This window comes from Recurvomyces mirabilis (genome assembly GCF_035927965.1).
Source record: "Recurvomyces mirabilis strain CCFEE 5264 chromosome Unknown scaffold_2, whole genome shotgun sequence".
Lineage (NCBI taxonomy): Eukaryota > Fungi > Ascomycota > Dothideomycetes > Mycosphaerellales > Teratosphaeriaceae > Recurvomyces > Recurvomyces mirabilis.
In genome coordinates, this window is record NW_027041936.1 from 1018581 (window position 1) to 1032640 (window position 14060).

A 14060-nucleotide genomic window follows, 5' to 3' on the forward strand; every position below is an offset into this window, starting at 1 on the left:
ATGGGTTCACATTCCTCCAAGCTGTCCGCCATACGTGGGTCTGTAAAGTATTTCAACAAAGAAGCCATACCTTCCGCTTTCAGCGATGTGCCAAACCCAACGACTACAATGCTTATGGGCTTCGAACAAAGAGTGTCACTAGCCGTTGCAGGAGTTTTCGTGTTTTCGTCGCCGTTATACTGAAATTGGGTAGGAAGCACATTAATAATTTCATCGCCCGAGCAGCAGAATAGCGACGCCACATACGACGATGGCTCCACAACGTGCCGATCAAACCCAGCGCCGTACAGCGCCCAAGATGGAATCAGAAATGACGCCCGCAGAGCTTGAGGAGAAAACTGCAAGGGCTGCGCGTCTGAAAGCTAGAGTAGCGGGATCAATTGCCGAGTACGCTACATCTGCTGGCCACGATAACGAAGCTATCAGGGCGGCTAAGGATCAGGATGCCGGAGCACTCAAGCGAAAAACGCCACTCGTTGATGATGAGGACGAGGATGAGAAGTCGAACAAGCCTGCTGGAAAGAAAACTGCTAAACGTGATGACGATGACGAGGAGGTGGTAGAGAAGCCTGCCGAAAAGCAAAAGAGCTCTGCCAGTATCGCTGAGGATGACCAGGATGAGGTAGCCGGTGACGCCGAGACCGCACACATGCGAGTTACAAAGAAGACCACCGCTACCAAGTCGAAGGCGAACGCTACGAGCACTGGGCCAAAAAAGGCGACGACCAGATCCAAGACCGAGCCAAAGCTTAGGAAGGAAGTTGAGCCCAGAGACAAGATAGAAAAGATTGCTTCCAACACGAAGAAGAAGGCGGCGCCCAGGAAGACCAAAAATGCCGCTGCAAAAGTCATCGATGACGAGGACGAAGACGGGGAGCACGAGACACCAGTCCCGACACCAATCCCGCAAGTCATCACAGTCCAGCATGGCAAGAACGCAGCAAAGTATCTCGGCATGATCCAGAAGCTCGAAGATAAGATCCTGAACGAGGGTGCAGAGCCCGATGCGGACGAAGATATCTTCCAGGCAGTGCTCATGAGATTTGATGAGGCTAGAGTCCATCTAGTGAAGGTAGAGAGGGAGGGTAGCAGGCTCAAGGAGGAGAGTAAGAAAACTGAGATCGGGAAGCCGGCGGGGGAGAACCAATCTGCTGAGGCGAAGGCAGCTGAGGAGGTGCCGAGTGCGGCGGAAGAAGAGCGTACATCGGGAGTGGTCCTGGAACCAATCGCCGCCAATGCAGAGACTGGAAAGCCAGCTTTCGCTCCCGTCGAGAACGAAGCTGTAAGTCAGGAGTCGACAAGGTCGGCGACAACTGCACAGCTGACCAACGGCACAGCCGCAGCCGAGCTAGAAGCGCCTCAGCAGCAGGATACGACCCCCGAGACAGCTCAACCAAGATCTTGTGCTTCTGCCGTGGTCGTCTCCGAGGAACACAAGCGGCCAGCGATGCAGGTCGCAGATGAGAGCCTGCTCAGCCCTACTATACCGAAGGATATGAGCAGCGCATCGCAGGAAGAGCGCTTCGCAGACGACAATCGCTACCGCTTCATTCGCGAAATCGAGCAGACAGTACCCGCTTTTACATCTGCACCTGTTCTGGCTGCTCCACCCCTTCCGACTTTCGCATCCGTTCCCACACACGCGCCAGCTCTTGGCCAGCAAGTCGGCTACACTGCTCCAACTAAAAGTATTGGTGACGTATTGTCGGAGCTGAGACAGCATGCCGTTGACCTCGGAACCGTCCGTGTCGATACTGCTCAGGTTGACGCAGCTGAGGCAACCACAAGTGGTGAGAACCAGACTGGACAAGACTCCAGCGATATTGCTGACCTAGCCGCGCCGGCTAAGAGTCTCCTCCGTGCTACTGAAGAACCAGGTCTGGGCGCGACGGTGACTAATGACGTTGTCGACGGCGAGGATGGCTAGCGTCTGTTTGATTTGTTCACGGGTGGGTGAAAGTTGAGCTCCTTGGGGAGGATAGCTTCATCGAATAGAATCAATGTTTGTGTAGCTCACACTTCGCCCAAATCCGGGTCTACGATGAGTGTGCTGTCTCCGCTGTGTCATTATCATTGTTCCATATTCCTGAGGCCTTTCGCTTGACACACAGATCACTCCTTATGACCCATTTCACTCCTGCCGTGACTTTCCGGCCTTCGTGAAGCATGCAATCTCTCCCATGTCTATGCAATAACGCCATACCCACGTCGAGCTCGGTAATCACTGGCTGAGGAGTAGGATCACGCTTGCTAGTCGGCTCAGGATAGAAGACGGTCTCGCCACCCTGGCAGCCGGTGGCGGGCGAAGTGAGGTAAAGGAGGAGTGTCCACGTCGTCTTTGCTGGTACAGACTGAGATCCTGGTGCAGTGAAGACAACGTTGTTCGCATCATCATAGTGTTGGTCGAAGAATTGGCCTGGGTTGTAGCGGTAGATGCGTATGTTGTCGTTGAGACCTAGTACTTCGCCACCCCACAGCGCGGTCTTCTCGCTTTCGTCAAAGAGTCTCCCATCTATGCTAGGCGAATTTACCAAGTCTCTGAGAGCTGTAGCAGACCACAGCTGTTCTGCGAAGCCTGCATCTTGGGTTTGATAGCGGTCGTTCACGCGCACCGCCTCGCCTTTCTTGGGGTTCCCTGGTGTAGTAACCAGAGGCAATGTTGAGAGGAACGACACATATGTCTTGCAGAGGCTTGGCGTCCATAAACCCGTAATCGTGAGTATCTGATTGGAGAGTACACTGGTCAACGTTAGATCCGCTGCTGTCGGCAAATGTGTCAAGGGCGGCCATCTTGGTACAGCCGTCTCCACTCTCGAGATCAGGCCTGTCTCATCCTTTCGTGTCGCTCCAGCACTCCTTTTGGCTTGCTTAGACTTGGGAGGCATCTCGTTGGTCCTGGTAAGGCAATCCCGCAAGCTGACTACTGATGGGCTCCTGGTTCGTCCGGTCCTCAGAGCATGCCGGCTGCTCCCTCGCCCGGCCGCACAGCTTCTGCTTCAAATTCGGAATTTCTGCTGCTCGTCGCTACGTGTGTGACTTCATCAGACAACGTGCGCGGACGACCACTTCTTGGCACCAGCTCAAGATGGCTGCTCGGTTGATGGGACCACAACCCGATGAGAGCAGATACTCCAGTGCAGGCGGCCACAATGCATTCACACGTCGCGATAGTATTTCAGCGCTGGCGACCAGTGAACATGGTATGTACGAGAAGTCCTCCCGCAGACGTCTTGCATTCGTCTCGCCTCGTGACGCATAAATGCCTCAGGCATTCACAGCAGTCACGATCCAGAAGATCTGCAGGCGGCTTTTAAACCAAGCGGCAAATCGGCTCCGCTCGCGCCTTCCTCACCGACTCTCGTCCCGAGCTAACTTTTTTAGGGTTTACAGGACCAAACGATCTCGCGAGCAGCAAGAACGACTCCTCCCTCGCGCCAACCAGCCCACCAGCAACTGTATCCCTTCGAGAAATCCTCCTCAACGGTCAATCATCATACTGGAACGACTTCGATCGAGATTTCGACTGGAACCTCTTTCCTTCGCCATCGATAGCCTCCAGCCATACATTCCGCGAGTCCAGCAATGAAGCCCATCCGCCAGCGTCACTTCAAGGACAACAAGCGATGGAAAGTACTCAAACAGCGGCATTGCCCGCCCAGGGCTTCGGACCCTCCCCACTACCTCACAACCTCGACAGCTACGGGCTGACTGCCATGGAAGAGTACGATATACGACAACGCATGAATTTGTACAGCCTGCAGGCACCAGGTGAAGTGCCTCCACTCGAGACTTTAGTGCCTGGCTTGTCGATGCCGCCCAACGATGCTCCTGCATTCGTCTCCGCTGGCGAACGCGAGTATGAACGAGTACTGCAAGCAGGTGCTGCTGAGGCGCGCAACGCCTTCGACGAGGACGATGAGCTGGCCGAAGCCTCGGGAGATGACGAGAACGTACCTCAGGCATCACCTGCAAGCACTCGGCGAAGAGAAGGTGCCGAGCATCTTGCGGGTATGATGCGCGACTACATTATCCAAGGCTTGCAAGGTCCGGCACCAGGCACCGAGCCTGAGGCAGACGACTTACCAGATAACGTTTCAGACGATGACCAAGCCGAGGGCGGTGCTGCTCTCGAGGATCGACCTTGGACTTTCGCGGACGGTGAACAGGATGATATAGAAGCTATGGGAAAGCTGCAGTTTCCTGACGGTGAGTACTATATCAACACCCCTCGCATCAGGATTGGACGGAGCCACGATGCGTTCAAAGAGTACTGCCGGCGTAAGAGGAGAGTCGAGAATCTTGAGGCGCGGGCTGCGACTGCAATGGAACAATATAAGCAGGAGCCTAGTCAGCCGTCTCACAGCGGCGATGCGGATGGTCAACAGGAGCCTTCTTCGAATTCTGCTCAGTCTCTGGAAGGTCGCCCAGCCAGAGCGCTGCCTAGTAATTACAGCGAACACGGTGGCATTGTTGCTTACCCTGAGGAGCCCGTAGAGCCTGCCCGCGCTGCACGATCTGAGAGGCGTAAGCGGCATAGACTGTTGCGAGAACAGTCGGAGTCTAGCAATTCCATCGTGCCTGCCAACCTTGACGCTTCCATCTCAGGTGATCTGCATCGAAACGGTGGTGGAGAGATCGACGACTGGGACACCCTCGGCCCGTTCGTTCCAATTCATCCTCCGGAACCGGACGACATCGCTAAAATCAGCAAGGAGCACGCCGTGATCGAATATGACTGCGATGATGAGGTCTGGAAGCTTTATGTGCATGGCCTCACGGTACATATAAACAACCTAGTTCACAGCCGCGGCGAAGTAGTGGTGCTCAATCATCTAGACAGGATCAATATTGTGAAGCTTGATATTGTCTTCATGCTGCCGATGGACGATCCTGACCCCAGCTCACCAGGTCCAGCGTCAGGTGTCTTCGCTGACGGCCCCGAGACATCTGAGATAGGGACAAGTCCGGTTCGCCACCTCAGCAATGCCTTCGATCACGGTGGCGATGAGGAGGACGAGCAGGCTCCTACTAGCACGAAGAAGAGACCTACGATAAAGCTGACAGGACTTAAGAAGGCAAAAAAGGCTGGTGCGAAAGACAAGGCACCAGAAGATAATGCGGCAAAAGACCCGCGATCTCCTGAGACTAGCAAGAAGCCTGACAAAGGCAAAAAGCGCAAGGACTCTGATAACAAGGCAGCTCCAATCGAACCTCTGATCGATCCGGAATTAAAGGAAGAGCAGGACAAGGACGACAAGCCCTCCAAGCAGCCACGGCCATCTCCACCACCGATCGATCTGAAAGGCACTGGTCTTGAAGATCTAGCACCCGAGGAGCTACCGCAAAGGCGCTCTGGGCCTGGTCGTCCTCCTGCGAACGGGCGAGTATCCAAGCGAGACGTGGCGAGCATCGCTCGGAAAAGGAAAGACCTCGAAAAGGCTGGCCTACCTGTACCTCCTTATAATGTTCTGCTTGACACAGTACGGATTGAGACGAAGATGCGGGACGCTCAGAACAAGGCCCAGGCAAAGGGACAACCGATGCCTGCTGACATCGCTATGCAAAGTATTGAGAGCGAGACCAACACCATGCCAATGAGCAGACCAATTCCTACACCCGCCATAACTGGCGAAGCAAGCACGAGCGCTGTGCCTGTCGATCTGACCAAGGAGGCACCCCCGAAGCCAAGTAGGACTGCACGGTCGCTTTCGCCACTACCGCCACTCGAACAATTCACTCCCGAGCAGCTTCAGAAGCCTGGTATCACTTGTCAAGTCCAGCTGAACACATGCCTGCTCGCCATCGGGCCTTCCGAACTCCCACAGATCTATCACGAAATGCAAAAGCGCTTTCCTTACTACCGAACCACCGGCACGAATGGCTGGCAAAGTAGTGTCCGGCATAACCTGCAGCAATTTGAACGATTTCGAGCTGAGGGCAAGAATGGTAAAGGCAAGATCTGGAGTATCGATGAGAGTGTGCCGATTGACAAGGAGAGGGGGAAGAAGCGACGGAGTCCGCAGCCGCCTAAGACGCAACAGATGCATCAGCAGCATATGCAAAATGGACAGTGGGTGCCTGGCCAGCCTGCATATCCTCATCAGGGTCAGCCTGCGTACCCCGGTGGACCTTATCCTTCGCCCTACAATCAAGGACAGGCCCCACCTGGTTATGGTACACCTGGCATGCAATACCAACATCCTCAGAACGGCACACAACAACAGCCACATATTCATCAGCCTTCTGGGCGAGCACAAGAACAGCAACCAGGTCCAAGTGGAAGCTTCTCCGATATAGTTGCTGAGGTGATGTTCTTCCGCAACGAGTACATTTCTTCTTTTCAACCGGGCACTGACGTGCATAAGAGGGCCGAAGAGGTCTTCACGAGAATGTGTGATATCGAAAGTAATCGATTTCACGGAAGTAATGAGGAGAGGGAGCCGAAGGATGAGGCGGAGAGGTATGTGCAGGGGAGGTTGAAGAGGATTTTCGAGAGAGCCGATGAGAAAGCAAAGACTGCTACGCCTGCTGCCGGGAGTCAGGCTCCTACACCGGCGCCTACGACTGCGCCGATGCAGGCTGATGCGGTGCAGCCGCACCAGCAGCAGCAGCCTCCTCAGACACCTCAACAACAATCCGCTAATGCACCGCCAGAGCACGCAAACGGTGGTAATGCCACAGCTCCTGCACCGGTTGCCACACGCCCTGCACCCAGCATTCCGCCGAGCAACGGCGCAATTCCACAAGGCGTCTCCCAAGCCCAAGTACCGTTGCAGAATGCGCCTACGCCCGCTTCAGCCTCTGGTGTCTCTCTAGGCAACGGCTCGACGGCATACCCAGCTTCGGCGCACCTACCTCGTCCAGCATACCCCATACCACCGCAGCAACCACCAGCATGGCCTCCTGCGCCGAACGCGCCGCCGACAAATGCTCCACCCCCGGCCCCTGCCGCTCAATCATCGCAATATCCTCCATATCCGCCTTACCAGCACCCGATTCCCAGTGCTCCTGCCAGCTACGGTCGACCCGCCGCCCCAGGGATTACACAGCCTCAAGCACAATCACACGGGACCGCCATGGCTACGCCAACATCGACTGCATTGAATCCAAGCACGTCCATTCCTTGTCCGACATCTACTACGCCCCTTTCGAATGGATATCCTGCGTCAATTCCTGCTACTAATGTGTCCACTGGAAATGTGCCTCCTGCAACACTTGCTGCCGCTCCTCCTATGAGTCAATCGTTTTCGCATCCTGCTCAATCCCACACGCCGGCCGCGAGTGCTAACGGTGGGGCGCCTGCTCCGGCTGACGCGGAGATGGCTCAAGTGGCCGCGTCAGCCAATCCTGCGGTCCCATCAGAAAGCTCAGCACCAGCTACAGGTGATGCGGCAACCCCTTCGCCAGTTCAAACCAAAACCTCTGGTGTGAAGAGAGCCGCAGAGGATGTAATACATGGGCAAGAACCCGAGACGAAACGGGCGAAAGAGCAGTCGAACGTGGCAGCGGGAGGCTCTGCATGATTGTCAAGGTAGTTCACGGCTTCACTCGACCACCGTGAATGAGTGCCTGGTATGGGTTCGATTTCCCATTTCTTTTGAGCGTTCACAAGCGAGCAAGGTGTTGGTCGGTGACGGGGTTGGGCTTGATGGTTTTGGGACAATTATTGGCTTGTATTGAGGAGTTCACAAGGCGTTACAGGTACATGACACAATGCGCGATGAAAGGTGGAATGTCCACGCAGGACGTGCAGGCGCTCTCTACGTAGATGACTAGACGCCGTCTGTAACAACGATCGTCACGTTCTACTTTCAGGCTTAAGGGCGATTCCACAGTACTGTCATCAAGATGATCTCAGAGGCTCCCAACGAGTTTCAATTGAGTACCATCTCTATGTACGGACAACAACACACTGACCCTAACGAAGCACAATGTCATCGACGCACATCATCGACAGACAGGCCCATCATACTCAAGCAGGCATCTCCTTCTTCCCAGCATCCTTGGGCACAGGCGCGGAAGCATCGCCGACGTTGGGGAGCACAATGGCCTCATCCTCGACCTCATCATGAGCTCTGATAGCATCTTCAGCTTCTTTCGCAGCATCAACATTCAATCCAGCTTGCAACCTGCGGGTGGTGAACCTGATCTTCTCGGCCAGCTTCTGAAGCTTATGCCTCTCCACGATCTTCTTCTCCGGCAGTCCCAAACCCTTTAGAACAGCGATGCCAGCAGCAACGCCTGTGTTGACGCCGGCGAGAATGGAGATGGTCATCAAAGTCAGTCCCGTCTGAGCACCGATGGCAATGCCAAGGCACAGAACGATTTGCATGGCGACTAGCAAAGCGAACATGAAACCAGTCAGCCAGGTCATGAGTTTTGCTTTGCGCTCGGCGACGATGATGTCGTGGTAGAGACTGTCGTCCTGTGCGGAGATGGGATTGTGAATGTCGCCGACCAAGACTTGGTACATCTGGAGTGGGTCTTTCATGGCATGGCTTGTAGTTGGAGTTGGGGATGTCTCGGTTGTGGTTGAGAGTGGTTGTTTCTCGAGGTCGATGTCGTGGGATGCCATATCGAGGAGTTCGTACATTAAAAAATTTGAGTCCGGTGGTTGGAGATGAAGGGACAAATACAGGATCACTGGGTGAACGTGGATGTGGGAGCTTATATCTCTACTCCAGACCGCTTCTCATGGCATGAGATCTCCTGAGGTCTGCACACCATCGCTGTCGGACACCATGAGTATATGCAAAGGCCTGCGAACGACAACCGTCGTTGCTATCAACGACAGCGCTCGTCAGACAGCATGTCCTTGGTGACAGGCCACGAAGCGAAAAGTGGCGTCCGTGCATGAGCGTGGCTGGCTCAAAGTCCCGCAACACCATCGCAAGCCGGCCACTGAGAACACATATCGCTGCCGACGGCTCAGGATATGCAAGGCGATCATGCAAGTGCTTCCGAACAATCTAGTGGGCTAGACAACCGATTGTCAGTATCAGAGACACTTCTCGGACGAGGTCAACTCTGGGTCGTTTCAGTGACGCGGCAGTCGAATTACCGTGGTAACGTCGTAGTTCGATTCACACATACCGTAGCAACTTGGATGGCATACTCTCACGCTTCTCGTCGAGATCAGGCATACAGCGCTATCGAGGTGTCACCGCACTGTTTGAAGCATGAAGTCGGTCTCAGCGGGTGTGGCTCACGCCACCAAACATGCGGAAGCGTTAGGACGTGCAGATGGTGGTCTGATGCCACGGTACACGACTGCGAGCCTTGGGATGATCTCCCCGCATTGCGCAAGCCACGGGTCATAAGTAAAGATCATCCGACAGAAACGCTCTTTCTTGCTGGAGGCTAGATCATGACCATGGGCCAAACAGCAAGGACGCGCCAGGCGCAGACCGAAGAACTCGATATGGTCTTCGCATTCGACCGAATGTAGTCGGGAGCTGCGGATCAGCCTTGCCTGCATGTGACACTTCGGTGGCAGGGTGGTCGTGGTCTCTTGTTGGGTATCCTGCGTCGATGGTGCGTTATGGCGGCGTCTCAGCAGGTCGCTGAGATCTGTACAGTCCATCTCTTGATGTTTCCCTTCCCCGCCCGTGCGGCCAAGTGCGTGGTACCGTGAGCATATGCCACGACTGCCGCAGTCTTGCGATAGGCCCGCTGCATGGCGGCCAGTCTGGTTTTCAGGGCATTCAATATGCGGTGGCAAAATCTGTGACGATATCCGAAACTGTGAGCTTTGATGTCCGGGTAGTAGAGGTGAGTATTGCCTATATTTGAGTGTGCTTGAGTGAAGCGTCACTAGCCGAAGATGGCAATGGCCTATCTTATCCAGGAATCCAGAGCGATCTTTCTCGTAGCTATCGGTCGCGGGTTGTACAAGACCTGAAAGGATCATCCACCCGGTCATTGACAAGAACACACCCGAGAGCTTCGAGGCGCTGATGATGATATTGTTACATTCAGGCGGAGCATCATGCCCATCCGGGTCGACGTTCTCGACAGTACCTCGAGCCAAATGCGCCGGTGCGACGCATGAGTGAGTGGCTATGTCGTTGTCGCAACTACGCTTGATGATTCGGTGCTTTCAAAGGCTAGCTCACAGTCAGCAAGTAGCCTCTCCACGGCCAGCATCCCGAAGCGTAAGATCTTTGATGGCAATTCAACGCATCGAGTTCATTCCGGCAATTCTGATTCATCCAGTGACGGATCGGTATTGACCAGTCAATTTGGCGTGGCCTGTAGGACATTGCTCCGACTGGAAGCCATCATTCGGCTGAATGTCATGATAGCAGCGAGTCTGGAGGCAACCCAGCACATATTCGGAGTACAATCATATGTATCTCGGGATTACAAAAGTTCGCAGAGCTCATTATCACGGCGATTGAGCAAAAGGACAGCTTTCGCTTTGAAGTCTTGCCATCCCAGTAGCGAAGGCATAGGCCAGCAGATGTCAAGGGAAAGGTGGGTGATATACGGGTCCATCATTAGCATTCTCGGGTGTATGTTTAGACGTAAGACGCGGTCCTTCGGCCTCCAGGCCGCAGAATCCAAAGAGGCTTGATCGTTCTAGGTGAAAGTAGGTTCCGATCGTGCAGAGGATGGGCCAGTAACGAGTCTGGTGTGCGGCCCAAGCGACGTGGCACATAGCCGCAGTGGAAGTCACATCCTGAGCCAGCTTCTTATTACGAAGACTCTGAGCCGAAGCTTTAAAATAACGCTGTTCTCTATGCGTTACCGGACTCTTGCTCTGCGGCTCTACAGGCAGCAGCCCTCGGCGACTTCTTGCTTCGTCGAATGCTGACCGAAATAGCTTATTTTTCACAAGGCGAGGTGTCAGCCGGCGCAGCGCAGTTGTCGGCCCCTGGCTGGTGCGCAGGAAACACAACACCGAAATTGCAAGGGCTTGAGCCCCTGGATCCGATCACCACCAATATGGAACATGACAGTCAGCGTTGAGCCGCAGGGTTGAAGTGAGACGAATCCAATGATATAGAGGTACCTGTAGCCGCATGGGTGAAGGGTGAACCCACTTACAAAACTTATTGCTATCTGCTTCAACGATATCCACAACTCTGCTGTGATCCCCCTGTCGTTACCGGACCTGAGACCAGAGGTCAACTACCTTCAGACTACACATATCGTGAAACGAAGATGCGCTCTTACGTGCTACTGATCGCCGCCACGGCCATCGCGGTCTCTGCCCAAACAGCTTCACAGAACGCTACCGTAGCAGCTTTAGCCGCACAAATACCTGCCTGTACAGTACGTATTGCGGATGCGCCTTCCAAGACAAGGCTGACAAGTCTTCCAGACACAATGCGATGATGCGGCTTTCGCACAGGTCGGCTGCGGCGCAACTGACTACGCCTGCCATTGTGCCCATGGCGCCCAGCTCCAGGCCATCCTTCCTGGATGCTTGAAGAACTCCACTTGCAGCGCTGATGACCTAGCACGTAAGTTCAGTGGACTGCAAACCGCGAGGCATCATCGAAACTCGAAGTACTAATATCAATGCTCATGACAGTCTTCGCAACCATCCCACCGAAGATCTGCGCCGCTCTCAACTCTACTACGTCTTCTACCACGGCCGCGGGTGGCAACAGCACAGGGAGCGGTATCGCCGCATCTTCCGGTCTCCCAGTCAACAGTGCTAATAGGACCACAATCATGACCAGTACCATGAGCGGATCTGCGGGTGGTAGCACAGTTACTAGCACAATGGCTGTCACATCCGGTGGCGTCGTAGCCACCAATACCCCAGCGGGTCCATCTGCGACGACTGGAGGCGCTGCGTCGTCGACCTCGAGAGCTGCGGCTTACACCCACGCAGCGAATGGCTTATTGGGGGTTGCAGGTGTTGGCTTGATGTTCTTGGCTTTGTAGACAGCTACTGGTCTTGTTGTTCTCTTAGCAAGGCGTTGCATACGGCAGGGTTATCGGGCGAGACGAAACTGATAGATACAGGCACCTAGCCCTGTAATATATCTTGAGTGAAACCCATACAGTCTTGACGGCACTCCATGCACAACGCCAATAAGCTTTCGGCATTGTACATGATCGACAACCGACTTGACCGAGGCGAGAGGTCAAGACAAGAATGGTATCTTCGACAGACATGCAACATCCACCCGCACGCTTACAACATTGTTTGAACATTCCTTTTGTGTCCAGGTTCCTTTCACTCGTCTAACATGGCCACGACCACGGAGGTCGAACATTACGAGCTGCGCCACAATCTCCCAGCAAGGCAGCTCGCCCAGAACGACATCGCAACCATCACTGAGTCCGGCACGTCTACCACACTCGAGACTCGTCCCGCCGAAAGCTCGCTTACCCCAGCCGACAGAGGCCGTGCAGCGTACACCCTCCTTCTCGCCGCCTTCGTCTTTGAAGCCCTGCTTTGGGGATTCCCGCTTTCCTTCGGTGTCTTCCAGGACTACTACTCTCAGCTTCCACAATTTCAGAACAATCCGTACGTGTCTGTTATCGGTACCACAGCGTCTGGGATCTCCTATCTGGCAGCTCCGATCACAATACCATTGATCAAGCGATATTCAAGATGGAGAAGAGAGATGATATGGGTGGGATGTGCGTTCATGCTTCCAAACGAACCCAAATCATGTCGTGGACTTTAGAGAAGCCTTGCTGACTTGATTGATAGGGCCTATATGTCTCCTCTCGCTCGCGGCAGGATCTTTCGCGAATACTCTTCCGACTCTAATACTCACCCAAGGGGTGATGTATGGCGTAGGCTTCATCATATTCTACTATCCAATCCTAAGCTTCGTGAACGAGTTCTGGATTACTCGGCGCGGTCTTGCATACGGCCTGCTGTGTAGTGCTTCGGGCGTGTCTGGTACGATGATGCCCTTCCTTTCACGCTGGCTTCTGGAACGGTATGGCTATCACACCACTTTACGGGTGATTGCGGTTAGCCTATTTGTGCTCACGGCGCCACTGGTGCCTTGTCTAAAAGGTCGGCTCCCTGTACGAGCCATATCGGGCGAAGTGGTGAAGACCGACTGGTCCTTCTTGCGTCTGCCTTTGTTCTGGATCTACAGTGCGTCGAATATCGCCATGGGGTTTGGCTTCTTCTTTCCTTCATTGTATCTGCCTTCTTACGCAACTGCGAATGGACTATCGTCCGTACAAGGAGCGTTACTACTTGCCCTCATGAGCGTGTCCCAAGTCGCTGGACAATCAAGCTATGGGTACCTCTCGGATGGTTCAGTCTCTTTAGACGTTCTCGCTGCCTCTGCTGCCCTCGTGTCTGGCATTGCGGCTTTCACTGCATGGGGATTGTCGCATACCTTCACGGTTCTGGTCGTCTTCGCGATCATCTATGGCTTCTTCGCAGCAGGATATACGGCACTCTGGGGCCGGATGGGTATGAAGATCAGCAGTGACCCTAGTGCTGCCTTCGCAGCCTTTGGACTATTCAATTTCCAAAAGGGGCTTGGGAATGTGCTCGCTGGACCCATTGGCGGTGCCTTGCTGAGCAATGCCGTGGAAATCGGAAGTTATGGTGCGAAAAAGTATGGACGTACGGTCATATTCACCGGGTCTTGTATGCTGGGTAGTGCGCTGGTAATACCTTTGTGCTATGCGGCGCGATCTTTGCGTCTACAGCGCCTTTAGATGGGATCCTCATGTAGCTAGAAGTGCAGCGATACTACACATACAATCGCCATTGGTTCGTGTCAAATCCAACGATACTTGGCGCTGGTAAATTCTCAAATAACATGTCCAGCGTAGGTGGTGATTGGGGAAGTCTTATTGTCAAGGCCGCGGATCCCAAGCTTTTGCTGTTGAGATGCAGTAGCTAGAGTATCATAGTTGCCTCTTGATATAAGAAGTCGCTGCCTTAGTAACGACGCGCGCTAGTACAGTAGCCGTTCCCGCGTAAATATACTTCCATGCAAAGTACACGTGGACGCAGATATGAGCAATATCGTTTGTTTACGCTTAGGGCGTCGTACGTACCGGCCCAAACGGTTTCCGTTGAAAGCCTCGAGTGGCGATACACTGGCTGCGACTTGGAGCGT

At 54.2% G+C, this 14060-nt stretch overlaps 6 protein-coding genes across 6 annotated transcripts; 4 read left to right on the plus strand and 2 right to left on the minus strand.

Annotated features, from left to right (window-relative positions):
- Positions 1 to 250: 250 nt before the first annotated feature.
- Positions 251 to 1927, plus strand: LTS14_001144 (uncharacterized protein; the record flags this gene model as incomplete). The annotated part of the gene is made up of 1 exon (XM_064833853.1): positions 251 to 1927. The coding sequence occupies one exon, from the start codon at positions 251 to 253 to the stop codon at positions 1925 to 1927; it is 1677 nt and encodes a 558-aa protein (XP_064698814.1).
- Positions 1928 to 2013: 86 nt separating this feature from the next.
- On the minus strand, positions 2014 to 2885 carry LTS14_001145 (uncharacterized protein; the record flags this gene model as incomplete). Its single annotated transcript, XM_064833854.1, has 2 exons — positions 2014 to 2059; positions 2110 to 2885. 2 exons carry the CDS (start codon positions 2883 to 2885, stop codon positions 2014 to 2016), a joined length of 822 nt encoding a protein of 273 aa, XP_064698815.1.
- Positions 2886 to 3085: 200 nt separating this feature from the next.
- On the plus strand, positions 3086 to 7523 carry LTS14_001146 (uncharacterized protein; the record flags this gene model as incomplete). The annotated part of the gene is made up of 2 exons (XM_064833855.1): positions 3086 to 3200; positions 3391 to 7523. 2 exons carry the CDS (start codon positions 3086 to 3088, stop codon positions 7521 to 7523), a joined length of 4248 nt encoding a protein of 1415 aa, XP_064698816.1.
- Positions 7524 to 7972: 449 nt separating this feature from the next.
- Positions 7973 to 8575, minus strand: LTS14_001147 (uncharacterized protein; the record flags this gene model as incomplete). The annotated part of the gene is made up of 1 exon (XM_064833856.1): positions 7973 to 8575. One exon carries the CDS (start codon positions 8573 to 8575, stop codon positions 7973 to 7975), a length of 603 nt encoding a protein of 200 aa, XP_064698817.1.
- Positions 8576 to 11166: 2591 nt separating this feature from the next.
- LTS14_001148 (uncharacterized protein) lies at positions 11167 to 11898 on the plus strand (the record flags this gene model as incomplete). Its single annotated transcript, XM_064833857.1, has 3 exons — positions 11167 to 11277; positions 11327 to 11468; positions 11540 to 11898. The coding sequence occupies 3 exons, from the start codon at positions 11167 to 11169 to the stop codon at positions 11896 to 11898; spliced, it is 612 nt and encodes a 203-aa protein (XP_064698818.1).
- A 308-nt stretch (positions 11899 to 12206) lies between these two features.
- LTS14_001149 (uncharacterized protein) lies at positions 12207 to 13653 on the plus strand (the record flags this gene model as incomplete). The annotated part of the gene is made up of 2 exons (XM_064833858.1): positions 12207 to 12603; positions 12677 to 13653. The coding sequence occupies 2 exons, from the start codon at positions 12207 to 12209 to the stop codon at positions 13651 to 13653; spliced, it is 1374 nt and encodes a 457-aa protein (XP_064698819.1).
- Between the last annotated feature and the right edge of the window lie 407 nt (positions 13654 to 14060).